Source organism: Solanum lycopersicum, chromosome 6, assembly GCF_036512215.1.
Source record: "Solanum lycopersicum chromosome 6, SLM_r2.1".
In the NCBI taxonomy this organism is placed as follows: domain Eukaryota; kingdom Viridiplantae; phylum Streptophyta; class Magnoliopsida; order Solanales; family Solanaceae; genus Solanum; species Solanum lycopersicum.
The window spans coordinates 37,356,244-37,378,813 of NC_090805.1; the positions used below are offsets into that span (position 1 = coordinate 37,356,244).

Genomic DNA, 22,570 nt, shown 5'->3' on the forward strand with positions numbered 1-22,570 from the left:
AAGCATGAAAACCATAACCTACCTCCACCGAAGAATTGAAATCAAGCAAGTTAATCCTCAAAGCTTGGCATTTTTCCTCTTCTTCTCGATCGTTTCTCTCTCTCTTTCTCTGTCTCTCTTTGTTCTTTCTATTTTTCTTATTCCCCCCTCTTTCTTTTACCCTAATTAGTATATAACTAAGAATAAAAGGTGGCAATAATACCCCACTAATTAACTTAGGGTTACCTCTTTTAACCCTCAAGAATATGAGTTATTAACATAAACCCACGAAGTCTATAATTAAGGAAAGAATAGTCCAAAAACGTCCCTTAAAACTCCACCAGAAATCCGACTCTGCCTGGGATTTGCGTAACCTGTGACGAGCCGTCGTGCCTGCGACGGTCCGTCCTGCAGGTCGTAGCAGAGTTCAGAGACCCAAATTTCCTCCAAGGGTCTGTGACGGTCCGTCACACCTGTGACGGTCCGTCCTGTCATTCCGTCACAAAGTTCAGAGAGTTGATCCTCCGTACCCAATTTCAGATTTTCTAAGTATTTTGGGACGAGACCCCCTCGACGGTCCGTCGTGCCCATGACGATCCGTCGTGGGGTCCGTCGCTTCTGCCAGTTTTTTCAGAATTGAAGTCTGTTGCTCAAAACGACCCACGGGTCGTTACATTGAAGCACCCAAGTATCATATACATAATATCGATTTAGTAATATATGTGGTGATTTGTACCAATCTTATAAGATATAATTTGTACCATGTTGTGTGAAAAATAAAATTGTTATTTCTGAAAACAATATTGTATCATATATTTAATAATTTTGTGGAAATTTGTACCGATTTCGGTTTCACTGTAGTATAAGCTAAAGTGATATATATAATACTTATGATATACAAAAGTTAATAACGTATTAAAATGTATTGAAAACGAATTTAAAAGCGACATAAAAACTCTTCAAATTTAGAAGTATGAATTACTTATAAATATAATGTTAACCTGGAAAGAAATAATCCAAAACACTTGGGGGTATTTTTACTATTATTCTACATTATTCAGTTCATCATCTGACAATGTAATGAAGAAGACACCATTTAGCCTTGTAGGATCATCATTCTTGTTGCATACATTGAGCGAAGATATTCACTTCTGAAAGGGATCGATGGGACATTCATTTCGTCGCTAAAACATTTAGCAAATACAGCTACTTACATTACCAGTCACTGCAAACAAAAAGAAGATATATTATGAATTGAATGAAACGTGTAAGTAAAGTTGGGTGAATACAATACCGACAGGCCATCACTCTTCTGTTGCATTATGTCTCGAGTAAATTACACCTCAAACGGGTGTTGTGGACCCAATAATTCACCACTTTTGTTTTATTTATATGCATCCAAAGCTACCGAATCATATTCAGCAATTCCATAAACATCAATGATGTTGATCCGTCACTAAACCGATAAATGATGCATATAGAACTAAAAGGGAAAGGCCAGGACATTGATTCAAAATATTATGTTTCAAATCATTTTATACTATATGATAACAATACATGACCGATACACAAAATCAACAAAACATAAAATGGAATATATATATATATATATATATATATATATATATATATATATTTATTGAGAATTATCTTTTTTTCATGAAAAAATTAAACATGTCTTTCCTTTTTTATAGAAATTTGAGGCCCTAGAAAATTGAACGCTTAAGGCAGTAGCGTAGAAATTCATAGGCAAGAGCCGATCTTGCTATGACCAACATTTGTATTTATCCTTTTTCTTATTTTTTTAATTTTTTATTGAAAATTTTGATTAATTAATGCTATTAATCTATATCTATCTATATCTATATAATAATATAAATCTGAATTGTGGCATGCTTCTAAAGCCAGGATTCATTTTTTTTATTTTGACATTTTTTTTGAGTTTTCTTCTTAATTATCTATTTAATTATTTAAAATCTATATAATAATATAAATTTGAATCATAAGGAGGCTGATGTGGCATGCTTCTAAAGCCAGGATTCATTTTTTTTATTTTTTGACATTTTTTTTTAGTTTTCTTCTTAATTATCTATTTAATTATTTAAAAATCTAACATATTTATTATATTCAATTATTATTGATGAATTACAAAAAAACCTCCATCTTTTTGCATTCTCCACTTAAATAATGTGTCTTCTCAACTTCCTCCTTTATTCTTAGACTCAAATAATCTATAAATAACAATTATATATGGAGTGTTTGATACACAATATATTATTTTTGTGGTCAGACATTTTTTTTTTGTTTCACTTAATTTTCTTCTCTTTTTTATTTTTTAAATTTTGGAGGAACATCAAGCAAGCTTCATTGAACATACATGCATGTATCAGTGAGAGGAAGATCAACAACACACCAATCAACAACAACAACAATCAGAAAGAAGACAAAAATAACAAGCAATAGAAAAAGAACAATAAAATTGACACAACACACTACAAGTTAATTTAGAGATGAGGAGAATAGATCTTAGAATGAACAAAAACATCGTGGCTCTTTTACTTTGTTTGTTGTTCTTCCGACGATGGAGTGTTATTTTTTCATGAAAAGAGAAAGAGATGATTTCTCATGATAATTCTGAAGATATTGATGCAAGAACAAAATCATGCAATAATCAATTTTTTTCAAAATATAAACAGTTTTTGAAATGACACTGCACTATAATTTCTTCTTCTACAAAAATTATATATTGAGAGAAATAATCATTTTGATTGAGTAACTTATAGAATGAATAATAAGTGGTCCAAGAGCAAGAAAAATTATTTAGAGAGATTTAATTTATTTATGGAATTCATATTAAATTAGGAGGAGAATAAGGAGAAATCTACCAATATTTTAATTTCAATTTTTTTGTTTTTTTTCTTAAACCGTATTTCTAATTTATTTTTCCTTATCTATCTTTAATTAATGTTTGTTTTATGATCTTTTATATATTTCTAACTGAAGTTTGTCTATATTTTTGTAAAAAAAAATTGTTTTTAGATTTGATGTTTATTTCTAATTCTAAACAACCGAAAATTTCACTTTCAAATTTTACTGAAGATCAAAGCAAACCATATTTAATTTCATTCATCATTAATTTTACTTCCTTGCCTTAATTTGATCTCTTTATAATTTATATCATTTCTTTAAATTGCTTCTTTCCTTTTCTTTTTTCTAAAATTTTATTTATTTATTTATTACAAGATAATAAATATTATAAATTTAAAAGAATTGCATGTATATTTTACAAAATTTAATTTTTTTTAAATTAAACTTAGTTCATTTCTTCTGCGAAAAGATTCATATCTATACGTAATAATAATAAAGTTAAAGTTAAAAAAGGATGACAACCTTCTCATTTAAAATATTAATTTATTTTATCATATTTTTATAACACTTTCTCTTATATTTTCTTAAAATAATTGCTAAAAATTGTGTCTAGATTTATTTATTTATATTTCTAATTCTTATTTTGTGTATTTTACCTAATTTTTAATGAATTTTTTACCTTGAAATTTTGCACAATATCAAATATGACCATACTTAAATCCTTTCATCATAGATGCAATTAATTTTAAAATTTTCTTTCCTTAAACTCATCATTAATGTACTTTATATCATTTCGTTAAATTATTTGTTTCCTTTCTTTTTTGTTATATATTTCCGATCAATTTCATCATGTTTACGCATGTGATCACTATTAGGCTTAAATTATGTGGAATCAGATCATGACACAAACTCACCATGCACTAACACCTATCATCTTCAACTTCTCACCGAGGTGCTAATATTTTCGGTATTGCAACTAGTGTCCTCACTTCAAAACAAAATCCTCATTTTTCACACAATAATTTCAGTTTGAGTATAAGAATTACTTTTCATCACTCACTCTCAGAACAAATTCACACTCATTCATACATATTGCCATAAGCTTGCCCTTATTTTCACTGCTTTAAGTTCGCTATACAACTCTTAGGATCACGATAGGACTTTCTTAGCTTGTAACATAAGTTCAAGGTCAGGTAGGGTATATTTAGTTATACTTTAGTGACATTTTGCCCTCCTTGACATATCGGCTAAACATACCATTTTCTATCATTTTATTTTGTCCAGTTTCTCATATTCTTTCACCTTGATATTTTCCCTTCTTTCTTCATTTGTCTAAGTGACTCTCTTCTTTTCTTACTTGTATTTCTTGTATATTTTTTATTTATTTATTTTCCTTTTCTTTCAACTAATTCTTGAGTTACTATACTTTTGTTCTCTCTCTCTTTATTCTTTCAACCCCACTTTCCAGAGCATTCCTCATAATAACCACCCTCAACTCATGGCTTTGCCATGAGTCGAAGTACACAATACCCAAAGTTGGGTCAGGGCCATAAAAAGGGTTGTTTACGACATTAGCCACTCTCAACTTATGTTTTTGGCATAAGCTGAGATGCACATGTGTAAGGAGGGACCAGGGCCAACACATTATTCTTAGAAAAGATCAGTTGGGATGAAAAAGAAAGGTCTAGTTTAAGCTCAAATCATTTGGATAAAAGAAGAATTAATTTCATTTGGTTTTCCTTTTATTTAGGCTCAAAATGGCTATTATTGAATAAGAGTCTATGGTTCTTTCCTAATTGTTTATTACAACTTACTTTTAGCACGACTAACCAGACAAGTTCTAGCTCAATACAAATAGTGGATTATCCAAATCTTTCTCACACTTACTTGACATCTCATTACTCTACCAGATTATCACACACCTAGTTCGAATTTTAGACTTAGCATCATGCAGTGGTGTACCTCTATGTCATGCTTAGAGCCACACATTTATCAATTACTATGCCTAGTCATGCATCATTTTCATTTTATCAGGATATCATTTTAGTCATCATACTTCAGAATTAAACAATATACACAAGATATAGACATGTCGATTCAACATAAGAAGTCTATTGGGAAAAAAGAACACATGCAAGAAAACCCCAAAGGAGTATCATGAATTGGGCTACTCAGACTTCACCCTAGCACTTACTTTCCATTTACCCCCCCCAAACAAAAAGATATGCAATTGTCCCCAATGCATAAAAAAAACTGAAATACGAGAGTGGTAGGTGAAGCAAACCTGGGGCGCAAAGCACTGGCGATCAGCAAGCTGGTGCGTCCGAGTCCCCGAAACCCATTTCATATGTAGTATGAACACCCTCAATAGTGTCCTCATCAGCAACAGCACTATCAGTAGTGCCTCCTACTGTCTCCACATCTTTGGAGCTAGATGCCCCAGCAGCCGACTCTGCAACTCTGATCCGATGCGCCTCCTCATCAGCAAGCAAGGCTCTCCTCGCAGCCTCCATCTCACGGCGCTCCTTCTTCTGTGCTCTAGCATCATACTCCTCTCGACCCCTACGCCTCTTGGCATGCTCTCGAGGAGGAGGTGATGGAATCTCAGAAGTGGCGAATAAGGCAGTCATCACTGTATCCTCAGCAGGCTCTGCAGAAGGGGCTTCAGACTCAAGTACCCTAGCCTCTAGGATCATATCAATATCTTCTCGCAGACTCTCAACCGCAGCCTGAAGGGTCGACACGTCCACCTGAGGGGCAGGCCGGGCTAGCACCCGCAACTCAAAAGCGTCTAAGCGCTGATGAACCTCAGCGATCTTCCGCTTCAAGTGCTAGACCATTTTACGCTCCAAGCGCTCCTCCGCCTCAGCAAGAGACCTTTGCATCCAAGGATGGATGTGATGCAGAAGTGTGGCCATCTGAACCTCTAGTCTCTGGACTCTAACAAGCGGGACCAAAGCGGGGAACGGGGATGAGCGAGAGGAGGTAGGGGCAGTGCTACTACTCGGGATAGACTTGACCGGGGTAGTGTCAGTGGTTTCAAGAGCAGTCTGCGTAGCCGTTCGAGCATGTGCTACCGTATCCGCCATATTTTCACTAAGTGGAGGCAACTATGGAGTTGATTTTGCAAGATGAAAAGGTAAACTTAATTCAAATTTGTGTTTTTAATGTTATTCTCTACTTATCAAATTCTATTATACACATTATTATTAATTTTAATGCTTAATGATTATACAAATTTTATTTGCATATAAGATGATCGAATACATGCTTCTATTGATAAGTTCACAATAAAATATTTCAGAAACAAGATTTATGATCATGATTTATATCGAATGAAATATTTTGTCATATATGTTTATCACTCGGATTTTAAATCAAATTCTCATAAACACAAGCTTACACTCACTTAAAATACTATTATGACTGAAATTGAAGATTCATCTTTTTCATATGGATGTTTTGAAGCTACATACTTTTGAAGAAGTTGAAATTCAGAACAACATTAACGAGAATAAACTAATTGATAAGTAATAATTTTTTTATATTATTCTTTTCATTATTATATTTGAAATTTTAAATGTTATAACTAAAAATTCATTATTTTTTCAGATGTTGTTGGACATGCTGTTTCATATGGACCAATTCAATTGTCACAGCAAGGAGACAACAATTGTTCTTATGAATATTGTTGTAGAAGATGAAATGTAATTATCAATAATTTACATTTAATAGATATATACCATTATAAATTATCATTTTAACAACATTGTTTACATAAGAGAAACAATTTTTCTGTCACTTTATGGGGTGATCTTGCCTTTCAAATGCAATCATATTTATCTCGATTTTAATAAATGTTATAATTTATTTTACAGATCTATTCTATTCATACTTCCAATTTGAAAAACAAGTTTTACAACTCCTTTGTATTATTAAGTACTCCAAATGAATTAGAATCAACAAATATACAAATACAATTATATGATATATTTACAGGTTACTTGCATCTGGTAAATATGAGAAGGTTTTACAAACAAGTTCACAACGACATATTTCATTTTCAGAGGAGTTGTCTACATGAATGGTCTCTTTTAAATTTATTAGATATTTTCCTTCAATGCAATGAAGTGAGTTGTATGTATTATACTACTAATTATAATCTTATTTTTTTTTATAATACATATAATTGTCTAAACATTATGATTAACTCATAGGAGGCTAACTATTGGATTGCGGTAAAGGTTTTTCCAATTTTTTGTTTGGAACTTGGTCACAGATGGTCATACTTGGCTTGAAGTAAGAGTGTAATAAAGTTTGATCCTCCCGGAGACAAATATGATTGCGTAAAATGCAATGTTGAATTATATATGTTATTCACAGGTTGGTCCAAACAATATAGATGTTTAAAATTTAAATTAAATTTATATAACGCTCTATTTTGTACTTTTTAGGTATCGACTTTAAATGCATGTTACCGATGACACTGGATTTATATCATTATTATTGTGGAATAAAGACGTTCTACAACTAATTGGAAAGGTTGTCCAGTAGTTAAAGGCAGGATTAATAGGAGATGTTGACATGGGTTATCCAATAGAACTTGATGCTTTGATTGAGAAAAAGCTCATGTTTAAAGTCCAAATACAGGATTCAAACATTAACAAGAATGATAATGTTTACAAAGTAGATCAGTTCATTGATGAAGAAGCATTAGTCTAGGAATATTGTAATCCTTCTACAATTTGAATGCAAGTTTCTATATTATTAAAATTTAACTCCGATTTTCATTTAAATAAATTAACTATAATTGTTGAAATAGAAGGATTCCTTGAATGTGGTCAAAGCTATAATGAAGATAGTCTGTGGTATATAATTTAATTCAACATATATTTCCTCATTTTAACTTTTCAGCTTTTAAAACACAGTATGTTATTTTAAATTGTGTATTTCTACTATTCTAGCACACATAAATTATTACATTATGGGTGTATGTAAATTATTTTCAGACGCCTTTCAAGAAGAGCATTTCAGATTATGCTTCTTCACAAAATGAAGGTGTGATTGATTTGACTGGAACATTATGTCCCAATAGTGGCAAACACATTGGAGTTTGACCAACACATTCAGATGACGAGGGATTGAACGTCAAACTACCAAGTAACAAGCTATGCAAAGTTATAAAGGAGGAGAAGAAAACAATTTTTTCAACTAGGAAATAGGCTTTAATTATTGAAGTTAGTTTATTTTAGTATTAAACTTCCCAAATTATGTTTAAGAATGTATTTCATTGTGTTAGGACTGAGTGTTCTTTTTACTTCCTATATATGCATATGATGTTCTTTTAACTTTTTAAAATGTGTTATCTTTGTGTGCTATATTATCAAGTATCAACTTATCAATATACTAATAGCTAAAATTGCCAGAAAACCTCAAATAACGATGTGGTAAATACAGATAATATTAAGAATGATGATACAAATAGTAACTACATACTTACCTTAGGTAGTCCATAGGCATCAATTGTCATTTCCAACAACACATTTGCGTAAAATATTCCATCCATCAAGCTATAGTATAAGTATATTACCTGATATATTTGTATTCATAATAAAATATCACACACAAATAAATTGAAATAATGCCAAGAACAATGTTGATAACAGTATATCCATACTGACCTTAAGTAGTCCATAAAATTCAATTATCTTTGCCTCCAATACTTCTTCATTAAACAACCTCTAAGCACTCTACACAACATTAAAGGCAAATATATTAAAAACAAATTAGAAACCTGTTTTTAATTAAAATGAATTAAGTTTGAAGTAGTGATACGATAACAATGTACAAAAAAAAAATTACAAATATCCAAGATATCATAAAACCAAGTCTATACTAATCACATAAAAATAACCATCTTTATAGATAATCAATAAAAAGGCTTAAATAAAAATGAAAAGTGGTCATAAGTAACACCAGAACCGCCTTAACATGTTAGCTACCAGAATAGCTATATATTTCCTCAGGAAATCAAATAGTTACTGTCATAATTTGCACAATTGTATAGATATGATACAGAAAATGAGATGCAAAATAGAATTAATGTTAATTAATTATCAGGTAAGTATTTATAGTACATATAAATTTACAAAGTTTAATATAATTATAATTATTAATCACTATTATTTATATAACTATTTCTTCTTTAGTCTAGTGAAAACAACAGTCAAATTTGCTCAAACTGTTAATAATCTCAAGAAAATGCTAGATGAATACAATGTGTTCACAAAATCTTTTTCGATAGTCTGAGAGAGATTCAAATTGATCAAAGTGCTAATGTTAAACTAAGACTGAGAGAAAAAAGAGGAACAGGTGGAAGAAAGGTACAATTTGTCAACAGTTTCTGAGATATCAGCTTTTGGTGGTTGGTGATTTTGAAGCAATCAGTTCTGACATAGATATAATAGTTGAAAGTCATTCTGGACGATTTAATAGAATAAGTGAATTAAATGCAGCATACTTATGTTTGTAATATCCATTACTTTTTTCATTTGGTGAAGATGGATATAGAGAAGATATTCCTTAAAATGGAAGTTTGATTAATCATCTAATGGAAGGAAATATGTTAGCGTTCTTGAATACTTTTCATACAAAATTCAAGAAAAGGAAGAATGAAATCCCTACAATTGTATCGGTCAAAAGATAATTTCAACAATGCTTGGTAGATAGATATACAATGATAAAATCTTCTCGATCGTTATTTTATAGGCTCCATCAACCACACTTGAGAGCAGAATTCTATAAGAGATTACAAGAAGTTGTTTTGCAGGGAGACACTCAACCTTCTTCTCAAGGACAAAGATTAATATCTTGTTCTTTCACTGGAGGTACACGTTACATGTTGCAAAAATATCAAGACACAATGACAATATGCAAATGGGCTGGATATCCTGATCCATTTATTATATTTACTTGCAATTCTAAATAGCATGAGATCACTAGATTTGTGAAAATTAGGGGATTGGCTCCAGAAGATCGGCCAAACATTGTAACGAGCGTCTTTAAAGTCAATTAGATCACCTGATTAAGGATTTGCAAGACAAAAAAGTTTTTGGACAAGTAAAAGCAGGTATATTATTGACTTATTACTATACCACAATTGTTTATTTTAAATTTAATATTGAATTTCAAAAGCGTGGATTGTCTCCTGCACATATTTTGCTATTTATGTACAATAAATCTCTGAATATTGGTGACATTGATGATATTATTTCAGCTGAGTTGTCAAATAAATTAATTGATCCGAATTATTATGTGATTGTTACAAACTTCATGATGCATGACCCATATGGTTCTGTTAGAAAATCATCTCCTTGCATGCAAACTGGAAAATGTTCAAAACACATTCTAAAAAGGTTTATTTCTTCTATACCTCAATTGATGAGGAGGGATGTCTTGTGTTATAGAAGAAGAGATGATGGCACATCTACAAAGAGATCAAGTATTGATTTGGATAATAGATATGTTGTACACACAATAAATTTTTGTTCTTGAAATATGGGGCGCATATTAATATTAAATGGTGCAATCAATCAAGGTCAATTGATTACTTATTTAAGTATGTTAACAAAAGTTTATGACCGTGTTACAACTGTTTTTTGTGATAGTGGGAATCTTCATATTCAACAAGGGTTGATGAAATAAAAAATGTGTTGTGATTGTCGATATATATCACCATGTGAAGCAGCTTGGAGAATCTTTAAATTCCCAATTCACCATAGAGAACCTTCGGTAGAAAGGTTATCTTTTCATTTACCAGGAAATCAGAATATACTAGGTTCATATGATGATTTAATTGATGTTGTCATCAATAAACCAACCATAAAGGAATTCAAGTTTTTAAGTTGGTTTGAAGCAAACAAGGGAATTTTCTGAAGCAACAGATTTAACCTATGCAGAATTTCCTTTTGAAGTTTGTTTGGAAACAACAACCTAAGAGATGGGATAAAAGAAAAACTTCTGTATTTTCGATTGGAAGAATTCTTTTTGTTTCCCCGGGATCTGTAAGCAATATTATCTTAGATTGTTATTCAATATTGTTAGAGGTTCCCTCACTTCATATGAGGATATCAGAAGAATAAATGATATTGATCATAAGACTTTTAGAGATGCATGTTATGCTTTAGGATTATTAGATGATGACAAAGAATATGTTAACACTATAGTAGAAGCAAGTCATGTCTTCATATCTAAAACAATTATTTGCTATGCGACTTATATCAAATTTAATATCATGCCTGGAAGTTGTTTAACAATCAACAAGAAATTTATTATCTGAAGATATTCTTCATGAACAAAGAAAAGTATTAGATAACCCATGTACCCAATGATATTTTTAAATTTAAAATAATCTTATTAAAATCATGAAATCTATATTATTTTTTTTATTAATTATTTATTATATTTATGTTTAAATATTAATTTATTATATATTTATATTTTTTCATAAGCTGATCTATCAGATGCTGATTTGAAGAATTGTTGCTTGCAAAAGATAGAAAGTTTTTTAAAAAGTTGTGGAAGAAGATTTTCAGATTTTCCTACAATGTCAATACCTGTTTACAATGAGGATGATGTTGACATCACTAATAGATTAATTTGTGATGAAATGCGTTAGAATAAACGCGCATCAACAATTGCTATTTAATTTAACGGATGAGCAGAAGTCAGTTTATAAAAAAATATGGCAACAGTTCATGAAAAAATGGATGGATTTTTCTTTTTATACGGATTTGGAGGAACAGGAAAACTTTATAATTGGAAGACTCTATCAGCTGCCATAAGGTCTAAAGGAGATGTTATTTTAATAGTTGCATCTAGCGAGATTGCATAACTTTTATTACCAGATGGCCGAACAACATATTCAAGATTTGTTATCTCGCTAAATATAATTGAAGACTCAACATGCAATTTAAAACAAGTTATTCCTTTAGCACATTTGCTAATCAAGACTAAGTTGATTATCTGGGATGAGGCTCCCATGATGCATCGACATTATTTTGAAGTTCTTGATAAGGCTTTAAGAGATATTATTGGCTACAAAGATGAATCCAAGTCAGAATTACCATTTGGTGGTAAAACAATTGTTCTTGAAGGTGACTTCAGAAAAATTCTTCCTGTGATCCCCAAAAGGGAGTCGACAAGATATTGTAAATGCAACTCTCAACTCTTCATATTTATGGCTCCATTGTGAATTATTAACACTGACAAAGAATATGAGAATGCAAAACAGTGATACTGCTTCTGATCTAAAAGAGTTGAAAGAATTTATGATTGGATATTGACAGTTGCGGATGGTAGTATTGGTAATTCATTTGATGAAATTGATAAAGTTTTAACAGCAAAGGATCTTCTAATAACTGAGTTTACTGATCCAACAGCAGCTATTGTGGAAAGTTATGTATCCAGATTTAGTACTAATGGTAATAATGTTGGGTACCACAGCAAAGAGTCATTCTTGCTCTGACTCTTGATATGGTAGAATCAATCAATCATTATATGATCTCTTTGAATCATAATCCAGAGAAATCATATTTGAGTTCTGACAAAATATGCAAGTCTGTCATACTTATTCAGCTTTAGAACATGTACATACCCCAGAATTTTTTAACACTATTAAATGTTCTGGAGTTTCAAATTATTCAGTCACTTTAAAAGTTGTAGTTCCAATGATGTTACTAAGAAATATTGATGACGCAGCAGGATTATGTAACAGAACTAGGTTGATTGTTACTAAACTTGAAAATCAAGTAATTGAAGCAAAGGTTTTATCTGGACAGATAGCTGGACAGAAGGTATTTATTCCAAGAATGACTTTAACACCTTCAGATGCCAGAATCCCATTTAAGTTTCAAAGAAGACAATTTGCCATGACAATCAACAAAAGCTAAGGACAGTCATTATCTCATGTTGGATTATTTTTTAAGAAATCAATTTTTACTCATGGAGAACTTTACGTAGCTGTTTCGAGAGCAACAAGTAGACAGGAAATTAAAAAAACTGAGTTACGAATTACAATGAAGAAGGATAATTAATGAATGAGGTTATAAATGTAGTATATAAAGAAGTGTTCCAAAATCTATTGTGATATACAGGTTATTTGAGATATTGGATATTTTTATGTATATTGAAATTGTTAATGATTATTATAAAACAATTCAGAAAAAGTAGTTGTTATAATTACGAAATCATTTAGAGGTATGTTATTTTAACTCCTTAATAATTTTTTGTAATATTATGTTTTGCATAGTATACCTAATTATAACATTATATGATCTAAAATGTTATGCGATTACTTAAATTAATATAGAGATTTATTAATTTTTAATATTTTATCATGTAAATTGATTGATTTACCTAATTATAACATTATATGGCAGTTAAAAAAGGTTAGAAAGTGTTTTATGCAATCAAAATAAACAAGAGTTCTTCTAAAAGGCACAAATATTGATAATGAATTTTTCGGTACAATTTTAATTTTTAGTATTTGCATTATACATTATCAGGTATAATTTTAATCTCAAATAATTTCATTCTAATTCTCTAATATCTTCTTTATTCTTCTCTAATATTTTCGTACTGTTTTATCATTAGTTTTTTTAAAAAAATATTTATAATAGTTATAATATTTAATACCTTAAATAGATTAATATTGTCAACTCTTTATTTGCCAATGGTAGATAAAACATCTAATATTTTGAGTTCTTGAATTTGAAGAATTGGTAGCAAGAGTTTGAAATAGTGGAGGGGAATAATACACTTAATGCATATGTTGGAACAATTTCACATTTAAGTAACTGAGTGTGTTTTGGAGATAGTATCAGACTCTTACATTATTTTAAATGGAACCGCGTATTGACATTTTTTTAAAAACTAAACTATATATATATGTAATGGAGGGCTTGGTTCTAAATACATTTAAACTTTAAATTTAATATTGATATCATGTAACAAGTATTTAAAGGAGTTCATATATACTTTCAGAAATTCCAAATAAGCAAATTAAAAATAGACCCCAATAAGTTTGAACAAGTAAACACGCAATTATATACGTTATGTTGATTTTAGTGGCCTGAACTATAATCTATCAAATACAGGAATTAGATCAATAAGCTATTCATCTGAAGCATGAATCATAATATAGGTATGAGCACATTGAAAGTACAAAAAATATCATTATAAACCAAATTAAAATATAAAGACTGCTACAAAAAGAAATCAATTTAGAGGAAAATAAAATAGCTTAGCTAAATATTTGTAGATTTAAGACATATTTTCGAATTTTAAAACACAAAAAATCAATTCCCTGCATCCGCAAGAATCAATAATTCATCACAATCTACCCTAACAACATGGTTAAGCATAAAAATAAAAAACAAAGATAGAGTTCTAACCTGACATTGCAAAGATCGTAAAAACAGACACGGTCATATAATAAACTCTCCGACACCAAGCAAAATAACAAAATCTGCATCAACACAAGCTTATTAGAACTATGTAATAGCATGCATGTACTAATTAAATTAAATTTAAAATGTCTTAGTTGACCATCCCAGATAAAGTAACAACGAGGCAAAAGATAGCTGAAGAAGACATCAACCTATAAATTTTGCGATATTAACTCCACGACAAGAAGTTGATGCATGCTAATATTCTTCAATCAAATTTCTTATTAACCAAGTTCAATTCAAGAAATGAAGAAAAAAATGAACTCACAATTTCACAAAACATACGATTGTTGGTGGAAGGACTCTCAATCTATTACAATGTAACGACCTGTTTAGTCGTTTTGAGCAGCAGATTTTATTTCTGGAAAAACAGGCTGAGACGACGGAACCCACGATGGATCGTCATGGGCACGACGGACCGTACGGGGTCTCGTTTCAAAACACTTAGAAATTCTAAAATTGGGTACTGAAAATCGACTCTCTGAACTTCGTGACGGAATGGCAGGACGGACCGTCACAAGCGTGACGGACCGTCACAGAGCCTTCAATAAAAATTCATTCTCTGAACCTTGCGACGACCTGCAGGACGGACCGTCACAGGCACGACGGGCCGTCGCAGGTTGCGTAATCCCAGTTCGGGTCGAATTTCTTTATACGTTTTAAGGGACGTTTTTGACTATTTCTGCCTTAATTATAAAGTTAGTGGGTTAATGTTAATAAGTCTAATTACTTGGGGGTTAAAAGAGATAACCTTAAGTTAATTAGTGGATTATTATGGTCATCTTTTATTCTTAATTATATACTAATTAGGGTAAAAGAAAGAGGGTTTGAATAAAGAAAATAGAAAGAACAAGAGAGAGAGGGAGAATCGAACGAGAGAAAAGGGAAACGAAGAGGATAGCAAAGGTCTTGAGGAATTGCTTGCTTGATCACTAGTCTTCGATGGAGGTAGGTTATGGTTTCTCTTACGATATTCGTAGTAAACTCTTAATAGTAAATGATATGTATTGATAGTATTGTAAACCCCTCTATGTGCTTAATTGTATGCTTGCATGAATATGATTATGTAATTGTGAATAAACAAGCATGATGAAGCTATTGAATCTCAAATCTTGAAAGGAACCCTAATTCACTTGTTAATGATGATGCCTTGGTATAAAAGAAGGCTTGATAAATTATATAATGAGATTGATGATGCCTTGGTATAAAAGAAGGCTTGATAAATTATATAATGAGATTGATGATGCCTTGGTGTAAAAGAAGGCTTGATGAATTAGAGGATCGGGTGCCACGTTCCGGTACCAGGATAGAATGAGGATCGGAGTGTCACGTTCCGACACCAGGATAGAATATAGATTGGGTGCCACGTTCCGGTACCAGGATAGTATATGAGGATCGGAGTGTCACGTTCCGACACCAGGATAGAATATGGATCGGGTGCCACGTTCCGGTACCAGGATAGTATATGAGGATCGGAGTGTCACGTTCCGACACCAGGATAGTATATGGATCGGGTGCCACGTTCCGGTACCAGGATAGAATATATGGATCGGGTGTCACGTTCCGACACCAGGATAGAATGAGGATCGGAGTGTCACGTTCCGACACCAGGATAGTATATTGAGGAGCGGAGTGTCACGTACCGACACGAGGGGAATAAAGATAATGAATCTTGAAAAATGTTAATATATTCAAATCTAATGAACCTAATTCCCAAATGAGTATGATGAGGAGGCGTGAGTCATCATTGATGTGCTTGGTGTTGTAACCAAGGGTTATGATAACTGTAAATGCTGCATGCTAAGGATATTAGTTGATTTTATAATATTGCTTAATATATACTGTTTTCTATTTTGAGTTGGCCGATGATATCTACTCAGTACCCGTGTTTTGTACTGACCCCTACTTTTATGTTTTTCTTCTTGTTATTTGTGGAGTGCAGCAAACGTGCCGTCGTCTTCAACTCAACAGTAATTTTAGCCAGTCTTCGTCACACCGGATCTTCAAGGTGAGCTAACGCTTCTAGCTTGGACTGGATCTTCTTCTTCAAGTCTTGATGCCTTGAACTTCCGGCATGGACTAACTTTTATTTGTTTTAGCTTCTTAGAATACTCTTAGTTTAGTAATTTGATTATAAATGTTCTTGTGGTGATGACTTCCAGATTTTGGGGATAATGATAAGTTTTTGAGTTATAGAAGTTGATTATTGATTTCTACTTATGAGTTTAAGTCTTCCGCATTATTTTCTGTTGATATTATATTGAGATGTTAAGGTTTTAGATTGGTTGGTTTGCTCACATAGGAGGATAAGTGTGGGTGCCAGTCGCGGCCCGATTTGGGTCGTGACATACAATTTCGATCAAAATCTTATTCTCAGTGTGATACCTGCTTGAAGAAACTCTTTCTTAGTCTTTGTTCTAGATTGAAAGATCGAATATTGGAATGAATTTTTCTTTAACCATATTAAGGTTGATGAGGTTTAAAATTAAAGAACTCGTTCTACCAAGAATCTTTACAAGGAAACATCTTTAAAAATTAAAATTTGAAAGAACCCAATTGAGAATGGGTAACGGAAGAATATAAAGAAAACAAAGGAAGAACACTTACACTAAGATGAAAAAGTACACAACAGATTAGAGTTCTATAGACGAATCTTACTTTTCTAATCTCTAAAATTAAATTTCATCAGTGCATGTCTAGATAGATCCAATTTTTTTTAAGTTTTCATTTTGTTATTTTCTTATTTTCTGTTACTGAAGTTCTCTTCCAACTTTTTATTTTTGCATTTTTTTGTTATAGGTACAAAATGACTTACAAAGATCTACAAAGCTGAATACTAGGCTCACACCCTTTTGAGAGCTTGACAAGAACTCTTACCGGATAGTACACCTACAAAAAAGAAAAGAGTTAGATTATCAAAAGAATAATAGGAAGAAGTACAAAAAAAATGGAGCCCAAACCTTTGACAACTGAATTTTTCAACAGTCTTCATCATTGAAGAACATCAAGGGCGGCGGATAAAGATGCAGAAATGGAGAACTGAAAAAAGTGGAAAGAGAAGAAGGATCAAATTAGGTTTTGGGCCAACAATGTACTACTTTTCTTTGTTTTGTTTGAACTTTTAGCCCATCAAGGTATTAATAAAAGTACTTCAAAGTCCAAAATTAATTTTTTTTTAAAATTAAATAAATTAACTATGGCAAATGATTAATTAAAAATAAAGAAAGAAAAATGAAATTATTAAAATGTATGTCTTACTTGTAATCAAGACACGGTAATCAATACACCTAAAGAATTGTATATTTTATATTAATTCCTTCATTTTATACCTTCTTTGTCAATTTTTTAATTGTAATATTTAGTTTTCCCAAATTTAATTTGACCACTTTTTAAAATAAAATAAAATCATATTAATTTGATTTTTTATGATTTTTTTATATTCTAAAGCTATAAAAAAGTACTATAAATATTCATTATTTACATATTAATATGATGAAAAATATATCATAAATTATTAATCAAAGCTCTTATATTTTTAATCTTACAAAAATGACAATAAAAAGTGAATTGATGAATATTAGTTTATTATTATATTAAATATAATTATAGCATATTAATTTATCATTATATTAAATATAATAAATTTATATTAGTTGATCACTTTACTAAATTAATACAACTTAAACAATTTATTTTATTGCTCTTGCAATTAATTTTAAATTTTGAAAGTATTCATATTTGTTTGTGTAATTCACAAGAAGTATTATAAGGCGTGAACTATAAAAAGACTATTTCTATTTATGTTTTTTAAGCACCGTAAAAAATTAATTTTGATAAATTAATATGAGACGAAGAGAGTATTTCACATACACAATACTTTATTATATATTATCCTATATATTAATATAAGTGGCTTATGTTTATTATGAAAATTATAATTAAAAAAATTCTGTTTGGACCTCAAAACAACTATTATGATTAAAATAATTTCAAAATATTATATATTGTTTTTCATTAAATTTTTAGTTTATTTAATTTCTTTAGATACTTATATTCCATATAATAAAATATAATTCAATAAGGGGTCGTTTGGTACAAAAATGAATAATGCAGGGATTAACAATGCAGGGATTAGCAATGCAGGGATTAGTAATACATGGATTATTTTTATCAAGTGTTTGGTTCATTGTTTCTTATCTAATTTTATGTGTGGTTTAAAAGTTTTTTAAAAAAAAACTTTCCAATTATACCCTAGAGTTATTATGAGATTTTGTATTTCATGTAATTGAGTCAAAGTAGATAATTAACGGAGCATATTATTTTTTTATAACATTTTTAACTAGTTAGGAGAATATTTTTTTTTGTCATGTTCACTATTTTCTCACTTAAATTATTTGAGAGTAAATAATTGTCATCTTAATAAATTAGAGTTAATAACTCAAAAGGTCACACAACTATAATGATTATAGAGAAAATTTATTGAACTTTCTTTTGTATCAATAAACTTTAAAAAAACTCTTTAAAATAAACCCAAAACGGGTCGTGAATGGCACCCACACTTACCTCCTTAGGTGGGCGAACCAACACATCTAAACCCCAACATATACCAATAGTTCAACTATAAATAATATAAATAATGCGGAAGCTCCAAAAGATACCAAGCAACCAATTTAAATAAGTTTCTAAAGTTTAATACTTATCATCCCAAAATCTAATAGTCATCACATCAAGAACATCTATCCTCAAACTACCAAGTCTAAGAGTATTTAAGAAAACAAAATAAGTAAAAAGACGGTGCATGTCCGAAATTCAAAGACGTCAAGACGTGAATGAGAGAATCCAGCACGAGCTAGAAATAATAGCTCACCCTGAACTCTGATGTGTTGGAGACTGACTAAAGCTGAGGGCGAGTCGAAGTCGGTGGTACACTTGCTACACTCCACAAAAGAACAAAGAGGAAAAATACAAGTAGGGGTCAGTACAAGGAACACGTACTGAGTAGGTATCATCGGCCAACTTGTAACGACCCATTAATCGTTTTGAGCAGTAGATTTTATTTTCTGGTAATAACTGTCTGAGTCGACGGATCCCACGACGGACTGTCATGGGCACGACGGACCGTCGAGGGGGTCTCGTTCCAAAACACTTAGATTCTGGAAATTTGGGTACTGAGAACAACTCTTTGAACTTCGCGACGGAAGACCAGGACGGACCGTCGTGGGCACGACGGACCGTCACAGTCCCTTTAGTGAAAAGTTAGTCTCTGAACTTTGTGACGGAAGCAGCAGGACGGACCGTCGCAGGCACGACGGCCCGTCACAGACTGCGTAACCCTGACTGGGTCGGATTTCTGTTAAAAGTTTTAAGGGGCGTTTTGGACTATTCCTGCTTATAATTATAAAGTTAGGGGTTTAATGTTAATAATTCAATTACTTGGGGATTAAAGGAGACAACCTTAGATTAATTAGTGGGTTACTTTGGTCATCTTTTATACTTAATTATATGGTAATTAGGGTAAAAGAAAAAGAATTTGAATAAGGAAAAATCAGAAAAAGAGAAGAGGGAGAAATGAAGAAGAAAGCAAAGTATTGGAAAAGTAGATTTCTTGACTTCAAATCTTCGATGGAGGTAGGTTATGGTTTATGCTATTTCGTAGTCAAACTCTTAATAGCGAATGATATGTATTGGGTAATTTTGTAAAGTCTTCTATATGCTTAATTGTGTGCTTGCATGATATGATTATGTAATTGTGATGAATTAGCATGATGAGGTTGTTGAATCTTAAATCTTAAAACCTCTCTATTAATGATGATGCCTTGGTATAAAAGAAGGCTTGATGAACTAAAAGAATGAGGTTAATGGATCGGGTGTCACAAATCGACGCATAGTATTAGTGGATCGGGTGTCACGAACCGATACATAGTATTAGTGGATCGGGTGTCACGAACCGACACATAGTATTAGGGGATCGGGTGTCATGAACCGACACGTAATATTAGGGGATCGAAGTATCACGTTCCGACACAAGAGGATAAAGAGAATGAATCTTGAATTATCTTAATATACTCAAAGCTTAAAGAACCTTTTCTCAAATGAGTATGGTATGGAGGCTTGAGTCCTCATAGGTGTGCTTGGTGTTGTTGCCAATGGTTCTTGCACTTGTTGTTGCCGCCTGTTGAGTATTGTAGTTGATTTTATGATATTATTTGATATATATTGTTTTCTATTTTGAGTTGGCCGATGATATCTACTCAGTACCTGTGTTTTGTACTAACCCCTACTTGTATGTTTTCTCTTTGTTATTTGTGGAGTGCGGCAAACGTACCGTCGTCTTCAACTCAACCGCAACTCTAGTCAGTCTTCACCACGTCAGATTTCAGGGTGAACTATTGTTCCTAGCTCGGACTGGATTCTCTCTCATTCATATCTTGATGTCCTTGAAGTTCGGACATGGACTATCTCTTGTATTTGTTTTAGCTTCCTAGACATTCTTAGATTTAGTAATTTGAGGATAGATGTTCTTGTGATGATGACTTCCAGATTTTGGGGAATGATAAGTATTGAATTTTAGAAGTTGTTAATTGATTTCGTTAATGAGTTTTAAGTCTTCCGCATTATTTTCTGATTCTTATGGTTGAAATGTAGGGGTTTAGATTGGTTGGTTCGCTCACATAGTAGGATAAGTGTGGGTGCCACTCGCGGCTCGTTTTGGATCGTGACACAACTCAAAATAGAAATCAATATATATAAAACAATAGTATAAAATCAACTACAATACTTAACAGGTGGCAAACAACAAACACATGAACCATTGACAACAACACCATAATAGGTACATCATCAATCACAACATCAAGCACACCTATGAGGACTCATGCCTCCACACCATACTCATTTGGAAAATGGGTTCTTTGAGATTAAGTATATTAAGTTACTTCAAGATTTCTTGCATTTAATGTTATTGTGTCGTAACGTGACACTCCGATCCCATAATACCGTGTCGGAACGTGACACTCCGATCCAATAATACCGTGTCGAAACGTGACACTCCGATCCAATTATCTCAATATTTTATTTCATCAAGCCTTCTTTATTCAAGGCGTCATTTTACTAGAGAGGGTTCAAGATTTGAAATTCAACAATCTCATAATTTTAGGCCAACCACAAACCACACAATCAAAACATACAACCACACAATCAAGTACGTAGGAGACTCTACAATATCACTCAATACATATCAATCGCTATTTAGAGTTTATCTATCAAATAGAAATAAACCATAACCTACCTCCACCGAAGAACCGAAATCAAGCAAGCTACCTCTCCAATGTCTTTGCTTTCCTCAATGCCTACGAATCTTTTCAATCTATCAAATATATATATACATATTTGTAAGTTAACGAGTCTACCAACATCATATTATTCTATGTCTAGCCTAGACCCAAAATTTACCTAACTTTATATATATATTTCCTAAAATTCAAACCTAATAGTAAATCTTAATTCCTCCACTTAGCACAATTTTAGTAATAATCATATAATATAATACACTAAATATTTAATTACCTATCTCAATATATCGAACTTTAATTTCTTATATCATAACAAAGTTTTATAATATTAAAATTAGGCCACTGGTTACGAAATCAGTGGCAGAATAGCAACACCTTGAAGCCATTTCCTAATTTTTCCACCGACGTTACCAATTGAAGCCACTGGTCACGAGACCAGTGACACACATGCATGACGACTCCTTTTCTCAAGCAGCACCTCTATGTCCTTATTCCATTTTCCATCAAATAATATAATATAATTATATATATATTAACATTCCTCACTTTCTTTCCAATTTCATACACATATTCCTATTGTAAAATTTTAGCGAATGATTTACCTGAAGTCTAAGTCGCTTGCGTTCTTCTTTCGTTCACGCTGTTTTCTTTCGTTCTCCTCTTTCGTTTTTTTTATTTTTCTTCTACAGATTCTTTTTATCCTAATTCTTATTTAACCAATTATAAAAAGTAGTAAAAGTCACCCACTATTTATTTTAATATTATTTTCTTAACTACTAACTAAATAAATTAGTAAAACTACCCCACTAATTTCATAATTATAATTATGAATAGTCTAAAATACCCACTTAATTCTATCGTAAAAAAATTTCTAACATAAAAAGTTGTAGTGCTCAAAACGACCAAAAATGGTCGTTACGATAA

At 31.6% G+C, this 22,570-nt stretch overlaps 1 protein-coding gene across 2 annotated transcripts; it reads right to left on the reverse strand.

The window, feature by feature from the left end:
* Positions 1-915: 915 nt before the first annotated feature.
* Positions 916-17,469, reverse strand: LOC101251590 (uncharacterized). Of its 2 annotated transcripts, XM_069299212.1 has the most exons (7): positions 17,315-17,469; positions 17,170-17,243; positions 14,301-14,374; positions 8,529-8,597; positions 8,348-8,437; positions 5,132-5,957; positions 916-1,204 (listed from the first exon to the last, which is right to left on the reverse strand). In XM_069299212.1, exon 6 carries the CDS (start codon positions 5,541-5,543, stop codon positions 5,154-5,156), a length of 390 nt encoding a protein of 129 aa, XP_069155313.1. In that variant the 5' UTR covers positions 5,544-5,957; positions 8,348-8,437; positions 8,529-8,597; positions 14,301-14,374; positions 17,170-17,243; positions 17,315-17,469; the 3' UTR covers positions 916-1,204; positions 5,132-5,153. The 2 variants fall into 2 exon arrangements, with proteins under 2 accessions (XP_069155313.1, XP_069155314.1); XM_069299213.1 differs by having other exon boundaries at positions 5,132-8,437.
* Between the last annotated feature and the right edge of the window lie 5,101 nt (positions 17,470-22,570).